General features: G+C 52.3%; 2 protein-coding genes across 2 annotated transcripts; both read right to left on the bottom strand.

Moving 5' to 3' along the window:
• Window positions 1-177: 177 nt before the first annotated feature.
• PSV08DRAFT_277709 (Prefoldin subunit-domain-containing protein) lies at window positions 178-1,282 on the bottom strand. The gene is made up of 5 exons (XM_014222179.1): window positions 1,142-1,282; window positions 1,068-1,078; window positions 898-1,006; window positions 503-839; window positions 178-399 (listed from the first exon to the last, which is right to left on the bottom strand). Exons 1-5 carry the CDS (start codon window positions 1,165-1,167, stop codon window positions 286-288), a joined length of 597 nt encoding a protein of 198 aa, XP_014077654.1. The 5' UTR covers window positions 1,168-1,282; the 3' UTR covers window positions 178-285.
• Window positions 1,283-5,172: 3,890 nt separating this feature from the next.
• PSV08DRAFT_218373 (uncharacterized protein) lies at window positions 5,173-11,747 on the bottom strand (the record flags this gene model as incomplete). Its single annotated transcript, XM_014222178.1, has 3 exons — window positions 5,173-5,217; window positions 5,272-11,419; window positions 11,470-11,747. The coding sequence occupies 3 exons, from the start codon at window positions 11,745-11,747 to the stop codon at window positions 5,173-5,175; spliced, it is 6,471 nt and encodes a 2,156-aa protein (XP_014077653.1).
• Between the last annotated feature and the right edge of the window lie 1,204 nt (window positions 11,748-12,951).

Here is a 12,951-nt window from a genome sequence, read left to right as displayed (position 1 = left end):
GCTGGTTTTTTTGAGATAGTCGAATTTGGTACGTGATAGCTAGTATATACATATGTTATAAAATTCAACGACAGGAGTGTTACAAATTGTGTGGCTTTGCATCTTTGGCCTTTGCTTGTGAAGACTTGGACACACTTATACTTTTTGCTCACACATAAATCATCTTGAAGAGATGGGAGGATCGTCTTATGTTTTTCATTTCTTCGTCTCATGCTGATGCTAACTTTTCAAATCCTTTTCACATAACCTCAAGGACTGGACACAAGGGTACGACTCCCCAGGCATTTATCCATTAGGTGATCCACGCTTCTTGTCCTCTATCGACTCCCCCCCTTCCCTCTCCTTCCTCCGCTGCGCAACATCCCAATTGTACACACGTGCGAATGCAACTTCAAGCGTCTGTAAAACTTCATTAGTCACTCACAACCCCCCGAAACAAGAAAACAACAACAACAACTTCATAGAAATCAAACAAGAAGAAAAAGAGAAAAGAAATACATACCGTAATTTGTTCACGCAAGAAATCCAAATCCTCTTCACAAGTACTCAAGCTGTGTCGTGCCGTGGCCAACTTCGATTGCAGCAGCTCCTCCGCCTCAGGTATGGGGTACGCGAGCATAACGTTTGCGCCAAGCCAGAGATACACTTCATCTGTAGGCGGGACCTCTGCTTTCGCGTAGAGCGTATCGTTTAGTTCGAACGTTGTCTCCAGCGGTTCAGCATCGTCCTTTCGCGACTTGAGGAAGCGGACTGTTTCGAGTGTCTTTTGGATATCGGGGATCTTGTCTTTGAGACCGGCAGCTCGTCTTTGTGTGTTTTGCTGCATGAATTGGTATTTTCTGGGGGGTTCGATGGATTAGAGGGTAGGTTAAGGTGTGGGTATAAGTGGAGGCGTACGAGATCATCTCTTTGAAGTTGTTGATGGTGGATTCCACTTCGGAGCGATCGGTCACATAATCTTCTACTCTGTCGATGAATGGAGCCACAGGGATGCCCCGCGGGTTTGCTGTAAGAGTGGCATTATGTCAGAGGGAGGTCGTGGTAGAGAGACACATCGGTATACATACTCGCGGGCTCGCTGTGGACATGTTAGCTCTCTTCGTATTCACTGGCGGCATAGAAGCTTTCTATTGTTACTGACCTCCCGGCTTTAGCTACGTCCGCCATTGCACCTTGAACTTGTAGACTTTAGCAGTGCGCGTTGTTTGTTTCGCGCATCGGAAAAACTGCCCCGCCATATCCGCTCTTGGCACCTAGTATATCTCCACCCCGCTTACCGTTTACTCTGCCCGCCCCGCCCCCCAGCTCAACTTACCTTCTCGCTTATACAACGGGCCTTACAAGGATCCCATATTTACCTGTTTAGTCATGTTAAGCTAATTATACTGTGATCTCAACACTTGGCACCCGACATGCTGACCCCTGGAGCAGACATCCTACGCTACCGAACGTTGCGCGCCCTTGGAAGGAGCGTCTCCACATCATAGTAAGCATCAGAATTACATAAAGACTTTTCTCCGGAAATCCTCAAATCTCGGATCCTTTGATCTGTAGGATCATGACACGATGAAAGTGCCGCTTGCAAGTACGTTATCTCTGAGGCGCTCACTTACAATCAATGTCAATGCGGCCCCCCACGTACGTGGCTGGACCTTTCTAGCATTCGAAGAACTGTAGGACCATGCCCAATCCTGCATATGCTAACAGCCGATAACCTAGCGCGAATAATGGGCATACCCATGCGCCATGGAGACAGTAGCCGCGTCCCCGATCTTCGCATCACGGACTATCGAAGGCTACTGCAAGGCCGACGTGAGGTAAGATGTAAGCACATATGCTGATGGCCCGCCTTCAGCCACGCTGAGAACCGATCCAATTACGAACGAGTTCATTATCCTTGACCAACCCACAGACCTGTTTGTAACAAAACACGCCACAAAATTAATCATCAGGGAAAAAAACGTCACCGGTTTTCCCGTGGTGGTTGCGATTAGCGGCTGCATCCGCGTCTTTCGCACCACTTGAGGAATAGCTAGTATACACGACCTTGGCCCTGCACGTTCGGGCCTCCTCACTATTCTCCGAACATATCAGCTCGCGGCATCCTCGCCAACTGAACCTTCTATAATCGCATTGGGTCTTTTCCTCATACCATGCCAAACATGGCCCAATCGTCAATCCGGCAGCATCCCATCACACACGTCTTGACTCAGCCTGCTACCGCCATCACACCAAGATAATTTCAGCACCTGCGGATACACCCGGAGCGCTCCTATGTACGCGCCCTGTCTCAGTTAATAATAGCAGACTTGGGTTCTTTGGTTCTGCATACTTGATCGTATCACCTTTTATTAGGAATGCGGTATCATGAGTTTCTTGCATACGAATCACATGTAAAACAAACCGTTGCCGACCAGACTGTGCTCTCCATTATCCATTTTCGGAAAGTTGTTTTGCATAAGGCTAGACATTCGATATTGATCGACATGATGATCCGCGTATTCCTTCAGGCATGCAGCATTCATAGCAGGACAACTGTCAAACGGGTTCTGGGGATCCCCACAATCAGGCCTTGGAGATGATCGGCGAATTCGCTCCCTTGAGCTCTTCTACGATTTCATTCAATGATTCATGAGAAAAATCGGTCCTACTCGGTATCATGTCTGCGATGAGATGGCTAGGCAGTGAAGCTGTAAGGCGTCTCGTACTATGTTGTGCCACCTGCATGACGTGGCGTACCCTCGCTTGCGAGCTGAGCAGGGCGATGTGATAACCAAGCATACGAGTGTATACAGTGGAGCTTAAATGCGCCTAACGAGGCTATGTATCAGGCAACCCAAGTACCGCTCAGGCCTTGTACGGTGACTTTGCTGTAAACGCAACCGCTTCCATGGTACCACTCTCTCGTACTTGAAACCGTTCAATCGGTGAGTACAACGACTCATTGAGCTGACATGCGCTTGTTGAGCTTCGCTTCGTATACCATGTTCTGAGAAATGGCCTGAGTGTGATGTGACACTAGTTGCCTTAAGCGTGACTGCATAGACGGCTGTTTAGTGACATGGTTTACGAGGTCACGTGGTCAACCTGTCTTCTGGAACGCGAGGCTGACCGGAAGCGCTGTGCGTCGCAGTGCTTGATCGGTAACTTCGAACCGAGCGCCCGGTGAAGGGGTTTTTTGGAACCACGCGGCTAAGGTGTTTTGCCTGAACGACCTGGGGAAAGACAAATTGAAAATCCAGATGGACATTGAGACAGGTTCGGATTAAGAGCAGTGCAGTGCCGGAATGCAAATTATGGCCTGTAAATTGCTCATCTCAGTATCTTGAGACTACATGCTGTGGCGCAAAGTGGTGGCGAACAAGGCACATTTGCGATCGTTTGTATACGAACAAGTCCTTCAAAACAACTTGTAGTATCAAGTTGTACAACATGAAACCAAAAACCAGAGTGATTCCCGAACACTCGGCCCAAGAAGTAGACCCTGGGGTCGTTGCCAGACAACCGAACTGCACTTCATCAGGATCGATGCTCTATCGCTCAAGCCCCTATATGCTGGTGTGATAACAAGCAAAACCCAAACCAGCATATTTTGCGAGGGTAAATTACATACTACCAACCCAAAAACCCGGAGTAGCGTTGCATATCAAACCCCGACATAGCACATACTACTTACAGCCCATGGAAAACTAAACACCACAGACCCGTAGATCTACTACTCCAACACACAGCACAGCAAACGAGGTCTCGCACATTCGTATCCCCAAATACCCACCCAATCTAAACCCAACACCATACGATCCGTCCCGCCCGTCCAAATGGCCCCATTCCCGACGGACCGCATCTGCATAGATGAAAGGCTGCATGGAAAGAAACCCTTCACCTATCCCGCAACTTACGGCATCACCGCAAGAGATCCTATCCAATACACCTCAAGTCCATAAAAAAGCCACAAACAATCTAATCCCTTATAGCCAAAACCCTACACCTCTTTTACCGGGCGGCACCCGGGCGATCCAAGCGACCCGAAATAAACAAGCTCTTCACCATAGGTAGCGCGCGCATCGTATTCGTATCGCAGAGGACAGGGCGGCTTGGGGGAGGGGAGGGGGAGGGCATTTGCAGCAGGAAAAAAAGGCAGGATCTGTGTGGATTTGTTGGAATATGCGGGCATTTACCCGTTCGCTTGGGCTGGTAACGAGGGTACCTGCAGCCAACTTTTTAGAGAAGAGGTCCTTCATGCAATGCGGGGTGGGGAGGGGGGGAATCAGACTGGCTGGGTAAATTGTAGATTTGCCACGAGAGAAGGAAGGAAGGAAGTGGGGATTGAGGATCATGATGATATTTCCGTGAGAGCGGCTTCAGTGTGTAGCTGGCTGCTTGTGAGTGTGTGTCCCGAGGACCTGGGGAAGAATGGCCGGTTGGTGAGACAGGTGCCGTGTCTTGGTACGATCATGTATGCGGTTTGCGGAGAGAGGGTGTGGTAATGCTATGTTCTGGATTTGGACATGGAAATGGTTTAGACGAAGGCGTGGGGGTTGCCGTGACACCATGATAGATTGGATCACTTGTCACCACGATAGAGCTTGGGAGGATGTGCGAGAGAATCCGGGCTGCGGAGCCGAATGATAGAAGTGATTGACTATTCTGTGCAAGATAGACGGAAGGGTCGGTTACCGAAACATGGTGTTGGAAAAGAGCGCATGGTACACCGCGCGAGTTGGATCATGCTGTGTAAGAGTTGGCGAAATAGACAGCTCTACAACCAAAAGATGATCAAAGGCAGCAATCGCATGTCACGAGGCAACAAAGACCAGATTTTATGAAGTTACCCTTGCATTGTGGAAGCCAAAACATTACGTACAGAGCGAGACTATCAATAATCATAACGATGCGTGAACATAAGAAAGAACATAAGCCAATCAAGTCGTGTGCGGGAGTGTCGAATCAAAACCCAGAAGATTCAAGTCCCCAACGCCATCCAGTCAGGCCATCTCGCCAAAAACTTTATCGTGACCCCGAAACCTGCGCCATGTGATATCTTAAATGCCATACTGACAAAGAAGTGAAGAAAATTCCAACGCCAACATCTCATTACTCAACACTTGAAACATAACGAGATGCATGCAATATGCGGTGATTACAATCGAGAACATGGAAGACACAAAGTCATCATAGCTTCAGACCTTGCTGGATGAGCTTTCCAAGCGTAACACCCTGGGAGATATGTTAGCATGATATGGGAGGAAGATGGATAGCGAAGTGACTTACGTGATCACCCTTCATCATAGTGAAGTGGTTGCCACCCATGACGGCGTACTGGAAGTTCTCCTTGGGGAGAAGCTGGGCCCAACCGTTGTCAGAGAAATCAGTACGGTTATTGAGAAGCCACTTCATGGGAGCTGGGTCCTCTCCCTCACCTGGGGGAGGGCGGGGGTCCTCAGGGTTAGGGCAGACACCATCTGTGCACCAGATGGCGAGGACGGGGGGAGCGATCTTGGGGTCCATGGGGGTCGGGTCGTAGTCCTTGAGGTTCTGAATGGCAGATGCGAAGTGAGGAAGGAGCCATGAAGGAGTACCGCCGGGTTTGCCAGTGCCAAGGAGACCAATCTGATCGAAGAAGATGTGAAGACGAGCGGGGAGAGGATCAAGAGCGACTGGGCAGGGAGCGTCGATGAGGACGAGGCTCTCGACCTTTTCACCAGCGTTCACAAGTTGCTGAGCGACTTCATATGCCATGACACCACCAGCAGACCATCCACCAATGAGGTAAGGACCAGATGGTTGACGGCGCTTGATCTCGTTGAGGTAAAGACGGGAGACGCCCTCAACACCACAAGTCCATTTCTCAGGGCACTTCATGAATGGGCAGTTGAGCCCGTAGACAGCCATGCTAGGAGATATGTTGGGGATGGAGATGTAGCTAGTTGCGCTGCCGGAACCGTCAGGGACCAAGAAGAACTTCTTGGTGGCGGTCTTAGGGTTACCCTGGAGCAAGACAGAGGAGGCAGGAGGCAGGTTAGAGACATCAGGTAGCGAGGCGAGCTTCTTGTTCACCTCAGAGAGCTGAGGGGCCTTGGAGGAAGCCTTAGCGGCAGGCTTCGCAGCCTTGGGCTGAGGACGCATGCCAAGCGCAGTCTCGATATCTTTGATTGTGACATTGACAGTAAGGAAGTCGGCAGGAAGATCGCGGCCGGTAGCCTCACGCATAGAACCAAGGATAGTAAGACTCATGAGAGAGTCCATGCCGATGTCAGTGAGGTCAAGGTCGTCGGTGATCTCGGAGACATCAACACCCATCTCTTCAGCAACAAGCTTGCGGGCCAGGCTAGCACCGCCCTCAGTGGGAGCCGATGGTTTGACGTCATCATGGCCATCGTCGCTACCGGCAGAGCTGGCAGGAGTGCTGTCACTCTGACCAGCAGGCGCCTCGAAAGGAGTAGGCGCGCCAGAAGGCTCGTCGGATGTGACCGAAGAGTCGTCCTCGACGATGGTAGCGCCATCGAACTGAGAGAAATGCTTCTTCAGTTCACCAACAGTGGAGCAATCGGTGAAGAGAGTGGAAGGAATGTCCATGTCGAGCTCCTCGCGGAACCTGGCAGAGATGGTGAGAGACAGAAGGGAGTCGACTCCAAGGTTCTCGAAAGCGGCCTCGTCAACAAGCTCAGACATGTCGACATCGATCTCTTGTGCAACAATGTTCATGACCTTTGAGGTGACACCGGCGGGAGCAGCAACCTTTACCGCCTTGACAGGCTTGGGAGCCTTCACTGCCTTGGGAACGGGTGCTTGGGTCTTGACGGGAGCAGCGGCAGGAAGAGCCTTGGGAGCAGGCCTAGCAACCGCCTTGGCAGCGGGGGAAGAAGCGGCCTTTCCGGCGGGGGGCATCATGATGTTGAGAGCGCGGCGAGGAATGTTCTGAAACTTGAGACCCATGACCATACCGATGATCTCAGTACCGTCCATGATGTAGACATCACCAACAGAGATGTTGCCAGGAGCAGGTTGCATACGAACATAGGAGCGGTACTTCTTCTCGGGCGAAAGCTTACCGGCAATCTTGATAGATCCCCATCCGTGAGAAATGTAGACAGAGTTCTCAGAGTCAAGGTGGTCGGAGGCATTGACAATGAAACCCGAAAGATGAGCAAGAGAGTCAATCCAGTATGGAGAGCAGAGGAATTCACCGTCAGCCTCGGTGGTCTGGAACTGAACCGAAGCAGTAGCTTCAGTCTGCTTACCATCGAGGATGACTTCTTCCATACCGCGGTAGTTGTCGGCATAGGTAACAAGAGCCTTGAAGAGCTTGTAGGCCATTCCACGGAGAACCTTGTGAGCAGCACCAGTCGCAAGCTTTTGCTGGAGCATGTCGATCTGAGACTGTACCATGTACTGGATGCGACCCCACTCTTCCTTCCAGGCGTTGACATCTTCGTACTTGACGATACCAACGGCGTGCTCGGCGAGGATCTTAGAGCCATCGGCTGAGACAGTGCGGAAGGTAATCTTGACTTGGCTGGCTTCCAGGTCCGCGTTACCCTCAATCTGCAAATGCTGGCCAGTGGCAGGAGGAGGGTACTGAGGGATGAGAGTCTTGGTAACCTCCATTGAGCAGACGTTAAGTCCTGGTGTTTCAGTACCAGGGCGAAGCTGCTGGTAGAGGTAATCGGCCACAGTCATTGCCTGGTCAGCGTAAAGAGAAGATGGAGTCAGAGGGGTACCGTTGACCTGGTGACCAGTGATGGTAGCCTTCAACTTGGGGTCGGAGAGGTCAGACTGGACAACAACAGTACCAGAGTTGGCGTGGAGATCCTCGCGGACAATCTTGTGGCAAGAAGTTGTCGACAGCTTGGAAGGTGCCTCCTCGACCGGTGCCGCCTCAATAGTGCTGACTGCAGGGGCTGCCTGAAGAACCTCACCCTTGGTAAGAGTCCAGTTGTTGTGGTAGTCCAACCAGTACTTCTTCGAGTCAAAGGCATAAGTAGGCAGAGTGTACATCTGGTGGGCATCATTGAAAAGCCTGTGGTACTCGTTGAAGTCGATGTAAACACCAGCCAGATACAGGGTGGTCAGGGTGTTGGAGAGGGTCTTCCAAGGGTCCTCGTTGCGGCGGAGAGATCCAGCCGCAACTGGGGAACCACCGAGGGAAGACTTGACCATTCCGCTGCAGACAGGGTGGGCTCCAACCTCGAGCCAGGCAGTCTTAGCATCGAAGAGCTTCTGCTCCTGGCCGTTGGTGAGAGCAGTGCAGAAGTTGACAGTCTCACGGGCGTGACGAGCAAGGTAGTCGGGGCCAATGATGCCAGCTTCTACGATGATATCGCCATTGAGGGGCGACATGACCGGGACGACAGGCTTGTTGAAGGTGACCGAGGCAGCGACAGCCTTGAACTTCTCAAGAATAGGCTCAACCTGAGCAGAGTGGAAGGCGAATGGAACATTCAGTTTCGTCGACTTGAATCCCTTTGAAGCAAGAAGCTCGTTGGTTGAGTCGACAACATCAACGGTACCACAGAGGACAGTCTCTTCAGGGCCGTTCACGCAGGCAATCTCGGTCATCTTGTCGCCCAAGGCTGCCTTGATGGCCTCAACACTGCCCTTAACAGCAAGCATGCCGTGAGTGTTGGCGGTGCACTCTTCCTCTAGGATCTGAGCGCGGCGACCAACCAGGAGCACCATGTCGCTGGCGGAGATGACGCCAGCAACGTGGAGAGCCGCATACTCGCCAAGGCTGTGACCAATGACAGCGATGGGGCGAACACCCCAAGCACCCCACATGCGAGCGAGAGCAACTTGGATGCAGGCCATACCGAGCTGGATAACCACTGGCGAAAGGGTAGCGACGTCCGCCCCGGTCAAGAGCGGCAGGATCGAAGGAAGAGAGTGCAGACGAGCAAGCTTGTCGAGCTGGTCGATATCGTTCTTGAAAGTCTCAAGGTCCTCGTACAGCTTCTGGCCGAGGCCAGTATACTGCGAGCCCTGACCAGTGAAGGTAAAGGCAGTTTTCGTTGGGACCATTGGCAGAGGGCTGTAGGTGTCTTTGAGCTGAGCACGTAGGCCATCCTTGACCTTGGACATATCAGAGACACAGAAGGCAACGCGGTAGTTGTGCTGGATGCGTCGAGCAGTGGTAGTGTAGGCCAAGCTAGGCAGCGTGATAGATGGGTTCTCGTCAACAAAATCGATCAAGTTGTTGATGTTCTTCTTCAGCGATGCGATGGACCGAGCACTGACAGTAACCATGTGCATGGTGCGAGGGTCAACACCCTTGGGTTCCTCGGGAAGAGGGCCGTCCTCAAGGATGACAGCGGTGTTTCCACCAGCAGCAGAGAAGTTGTTCAAGAAGATCTTGCGCTTCTCCGCACCTTTGCGTGGCCAAGCAACTTGAGTGGTCTCAATGTGCACGTTGCGCTGTGCAAGATCCTTGGGGAAGGTCTTGTTCATGACACCCTTGATACCCACGTTGGCAGGGATAGCGTTCTTCTTCATCATCATCAAGACCTTGACGAGAGAGTTGATACCAGAAGCAGCTTCACCGTGTCCGATGTTGGCCTTGATAGCGCCCAAGTGCAGAGTCTGCTCGGGGGTACGCTGGCGGTGGCGAGGAGCAAAGGCGTTGGTGACCGAGGTCATCTCAATTCCATCGCCGGCCTGAGTACCAGTGCCGTGCATCTCTACGTAGCTAATCTCATGAGCATCAACACCGGCGTTGGAGAGGACCTTGTTGTAGAGGTACTCTTGAGCACCAGCGTGAGGGTGGGTGATGGAAACAGCCTCAGCACTGTGGTTGGTGGCAGCGCCAAGGATGCAACCAAGGATGTTGTCCTTGTCAGCAATGGCATCCTCGTAACGCTTGAGGACGACTGAACCACAACCATCACCACGGCAGTAACCATCAGCATCGTTGTCGTAAGTCTTGCAGCTTCCAGTCTTGGACAAGAACTGGCCCTTGCTAAGACCTGAGAAAATGTCCGGATTAGTCAGGACATTGAGGCCACCGGCGCAAGCAGTATCACAGTCACCAGCCCAGAGGGAAGTGCAGGCCAGCTGAATGGCAGCAAGCGAAGAAGAGCAAGCAGTGTCTACACTGTAGGAGGGACCTGAGAACTTGAAGTAGTAGTTGATGCGGCCGGGCGCGAACGCCCTCACACCACCCGTGATGAAGTAGGTGTCGATGTTCTCTGCAGCGTTGATCTCACGCCAATCGTCCGAAGTCTGACCATAGAAGGTACCAATGCGCTCAAGCTTGGTCGAGGGAGTGCGGTTTGGTACGTATCCAGACATTTCGAGGGCTTCGTAGGCAGTTGTGAGGGCTAGACGACCCATGGGATCAGTCTGAGCAGCCTCACGGGGAGACATGTTGAAAAATCGGGGATCGAATAGACCGGGCTCGTCAATGAAGCAGCCGTAAGGGGTGTGACTCTTATTCTTGCCCTTGCCTGAGGGGTCGCAGTGGGCCTTTGCGTCGAAACGGTCTGCAGGGACTTCGCGGTGGACATCCAGACCGCGCTCGAGAAGATCCCAGAGCGCCTCAGGGTTGGCAGCACCAGGGAAACGACCAGACATACCAACAATGGCAATCTTGTCATTCTGCGTACGGCCACGGCTATCATGCTCGGCTGGCACCCAGGCAGACTGGTCGCGCACAGTGATGGCTGATTGGCCACCATTCTTCAGCGCGGATGCAAGGCTGTTGGTAATAGATGTTACGCCGAATGCGGAGACAGAGCACTGTGCGTTGGGTGCAGAGGTGACCTGAGAGACGACCTCGGAAAGGAGGCTGTCCCATCTCACAGGCTCAACAAGCATCTCATGAAGGGCAGTTCGGACCAACTCCAAAGTGTTGGTAGCAGTCTGGCATTTTCCGGTGGCTGCTGAGTGGACGAGGGCGACTGGGCGGAATTGCTGCAGATGCCTAATGGCGTCCTTGTCGAGGATACGGTCGATGTCCGCCTGAGCATACAGATGCGATGCATGGTAGGGCGCATATACGGGGATAGGCACACGAGCACTGGACTTGAAAGCATCCTTCTCGAGAAGGCGCTTCGTGGTAGCAGGCGGGCCGCTGATAGTTAGTGCCATTGTACTAACGGCACTAATGTAAGCCTGAGCCAGGGTCGGGATCTTTTGCTCCTCATGGAATGCAGCGATGGCGTCCTTGGCAGCATCTTCAGAAATGTTGGTCACGATAGTGGACCACGAATCTTTCGAGGCAGAAGACTGCTCAAGAGCCTCTTTGGCTGCACCAACGCAGGTACCTGCGCGGAAGGCAACCCGGACGGCTTCGGTCGCGAGTGGGAGAAGCTCACTCAGCGACCTGGCAGATGCAACGACAGAGCCTGCAAGCAGACCGGTGCAAAGACCGACGACTCGGGTGTTTGATGGGTTTGGAAGCTCTGTTGGGCTCTCGGCAAAGTATCTGAAAGGTCAGCAGGACACTTGACAAGCACACGAAAAAAAAAGGCTCACCCAATGTAGTGCGACAACTGCGCAATGGTAACCATACAACTCTCAATCTCAGGGATTTTCAGCCCCTTAGCGTAGTATGCTTCCACAAGATCCCATGTTGTCAGGAAGTTAGGGATTTGGTCTCGCTGTGTTCGTGGCAGCTTTTGCACCTCTTCGCGAATCACAACGCTGATCCGGTCGAGAAAGGTCGTCAGGGTCGCGTTGCTCTTCCAGGTGCAAGCCTTCCGCAGGAGCGGGTACTGGTCGGCGGTTTGGTCTCCGAAGATGAGGACATCCATTTTAGCAAAGGGTATAAAAGAAGAATTATAAAAAAAGATGGAAAGATGCAGTAATTCGGTGCCGAAAAAGGCAGAGCAACCTCAATGGTGTGTTTAGGAGGTGAAAGGGGTGGGCTTCCAAAGTCAATGGAAGGGTAGTTGGTGGTATATGAAAGCGAAGAGCTCCAGTGTCGTATATGACTTAGGCACTTGATGCAAGGGTAATGGCCCAAGAAACTGGAGGAGGAGTGGTGGGATAGAAAGGGATCTGGGCCTGGAGGTACTCGTATATGTATGTGATCAGCCTGGAATGATAGGCGTAAGATGTCAGGAAGGTGGCCAGGGCGTGGATCGCGCGATGACAAGCACAGTGCGTGCCGGATCTGTTACAACCCATGTATTGCGGAGCGAAGTACTGCAGAAACGTATTGACGTGAGAATCAGTGTGGCCCGCGGACCACTTCCCTTCCTGGATAGTACAGCCATGATTCCGAGGGTTGATGGCGTGCAGATGCCGGCTGTGCGTCCGAGTAAGCTCGCATACCTATTGATAGATGGCGCGCTAGACGTGGAGACCAGCGGCTGAGATATGCAGCCAATGCATTGCGGATGATAGTACTTAGAGATGAGACGTGGGGACGTGAGAAGCGAGGGCGCTGTCTCAACTCTGGTCTAGTGGCTCGGATCCCCTCCCAAAAGCCGGGGTGGATAGACGTCGAGTCCGTGTGCTCTACTATCAATTACAGCATCTTCCAAGCAAGTTTAGGCTTAGATCTATGCAGTCAGGAAGAATCCATTCTGGTAAAGTGTGCATGCTGGAGCTGCTTGAAGTGAACCCTGTACACATGTGGAAGACTAGTGGGTACAGGCATCACAGTACAGGACCTCCGGGCAAACCGAGACCCTCGTGGCAGTTCCGTGACACAAGAATGTGGATGCTATATTCTTCGGGTCAACAGCTTGTCGTACCGAAGTGTTCCAGATAGCATGTATGTACTATGGGGCGGATGGTGAGTTTGACGAGTCAATCAAGACCTGGTAAATCATCCGGTGAGCGATCACGAACGCTGCCGGATCTCTGTCAGCGTTTCCATTGCCACGTATCGAGTACTATGATGCTACAGCGTTGTTGGCTTTGACCAAGCTTCTGGAGCCCCCGCTCGGACTTATGGCTGGGTGAGCATGCTGGTTGGGAGGTTCAGCATGAGGCATAGCGTACGTCTCG

Source organism: Bipolaris maydis (genome assembly GCF_028858645.1).
Source record: "Bipolaris maydis strain C4 unplaced genomic scaffold PSV08scaffold_3, whole genome shotgun sequence".
In the NCBI taxonomy this organism is placed as follows: Eukaryota; Fungi; Ascomycota; class Dothideomycetes; order Pleosporales; family Pleosporaceae; genus Bipolaris; species Bipolaris maydis.
This window is presented reverse-complemented; position numbering and strand designations above follow the sequence as displayed.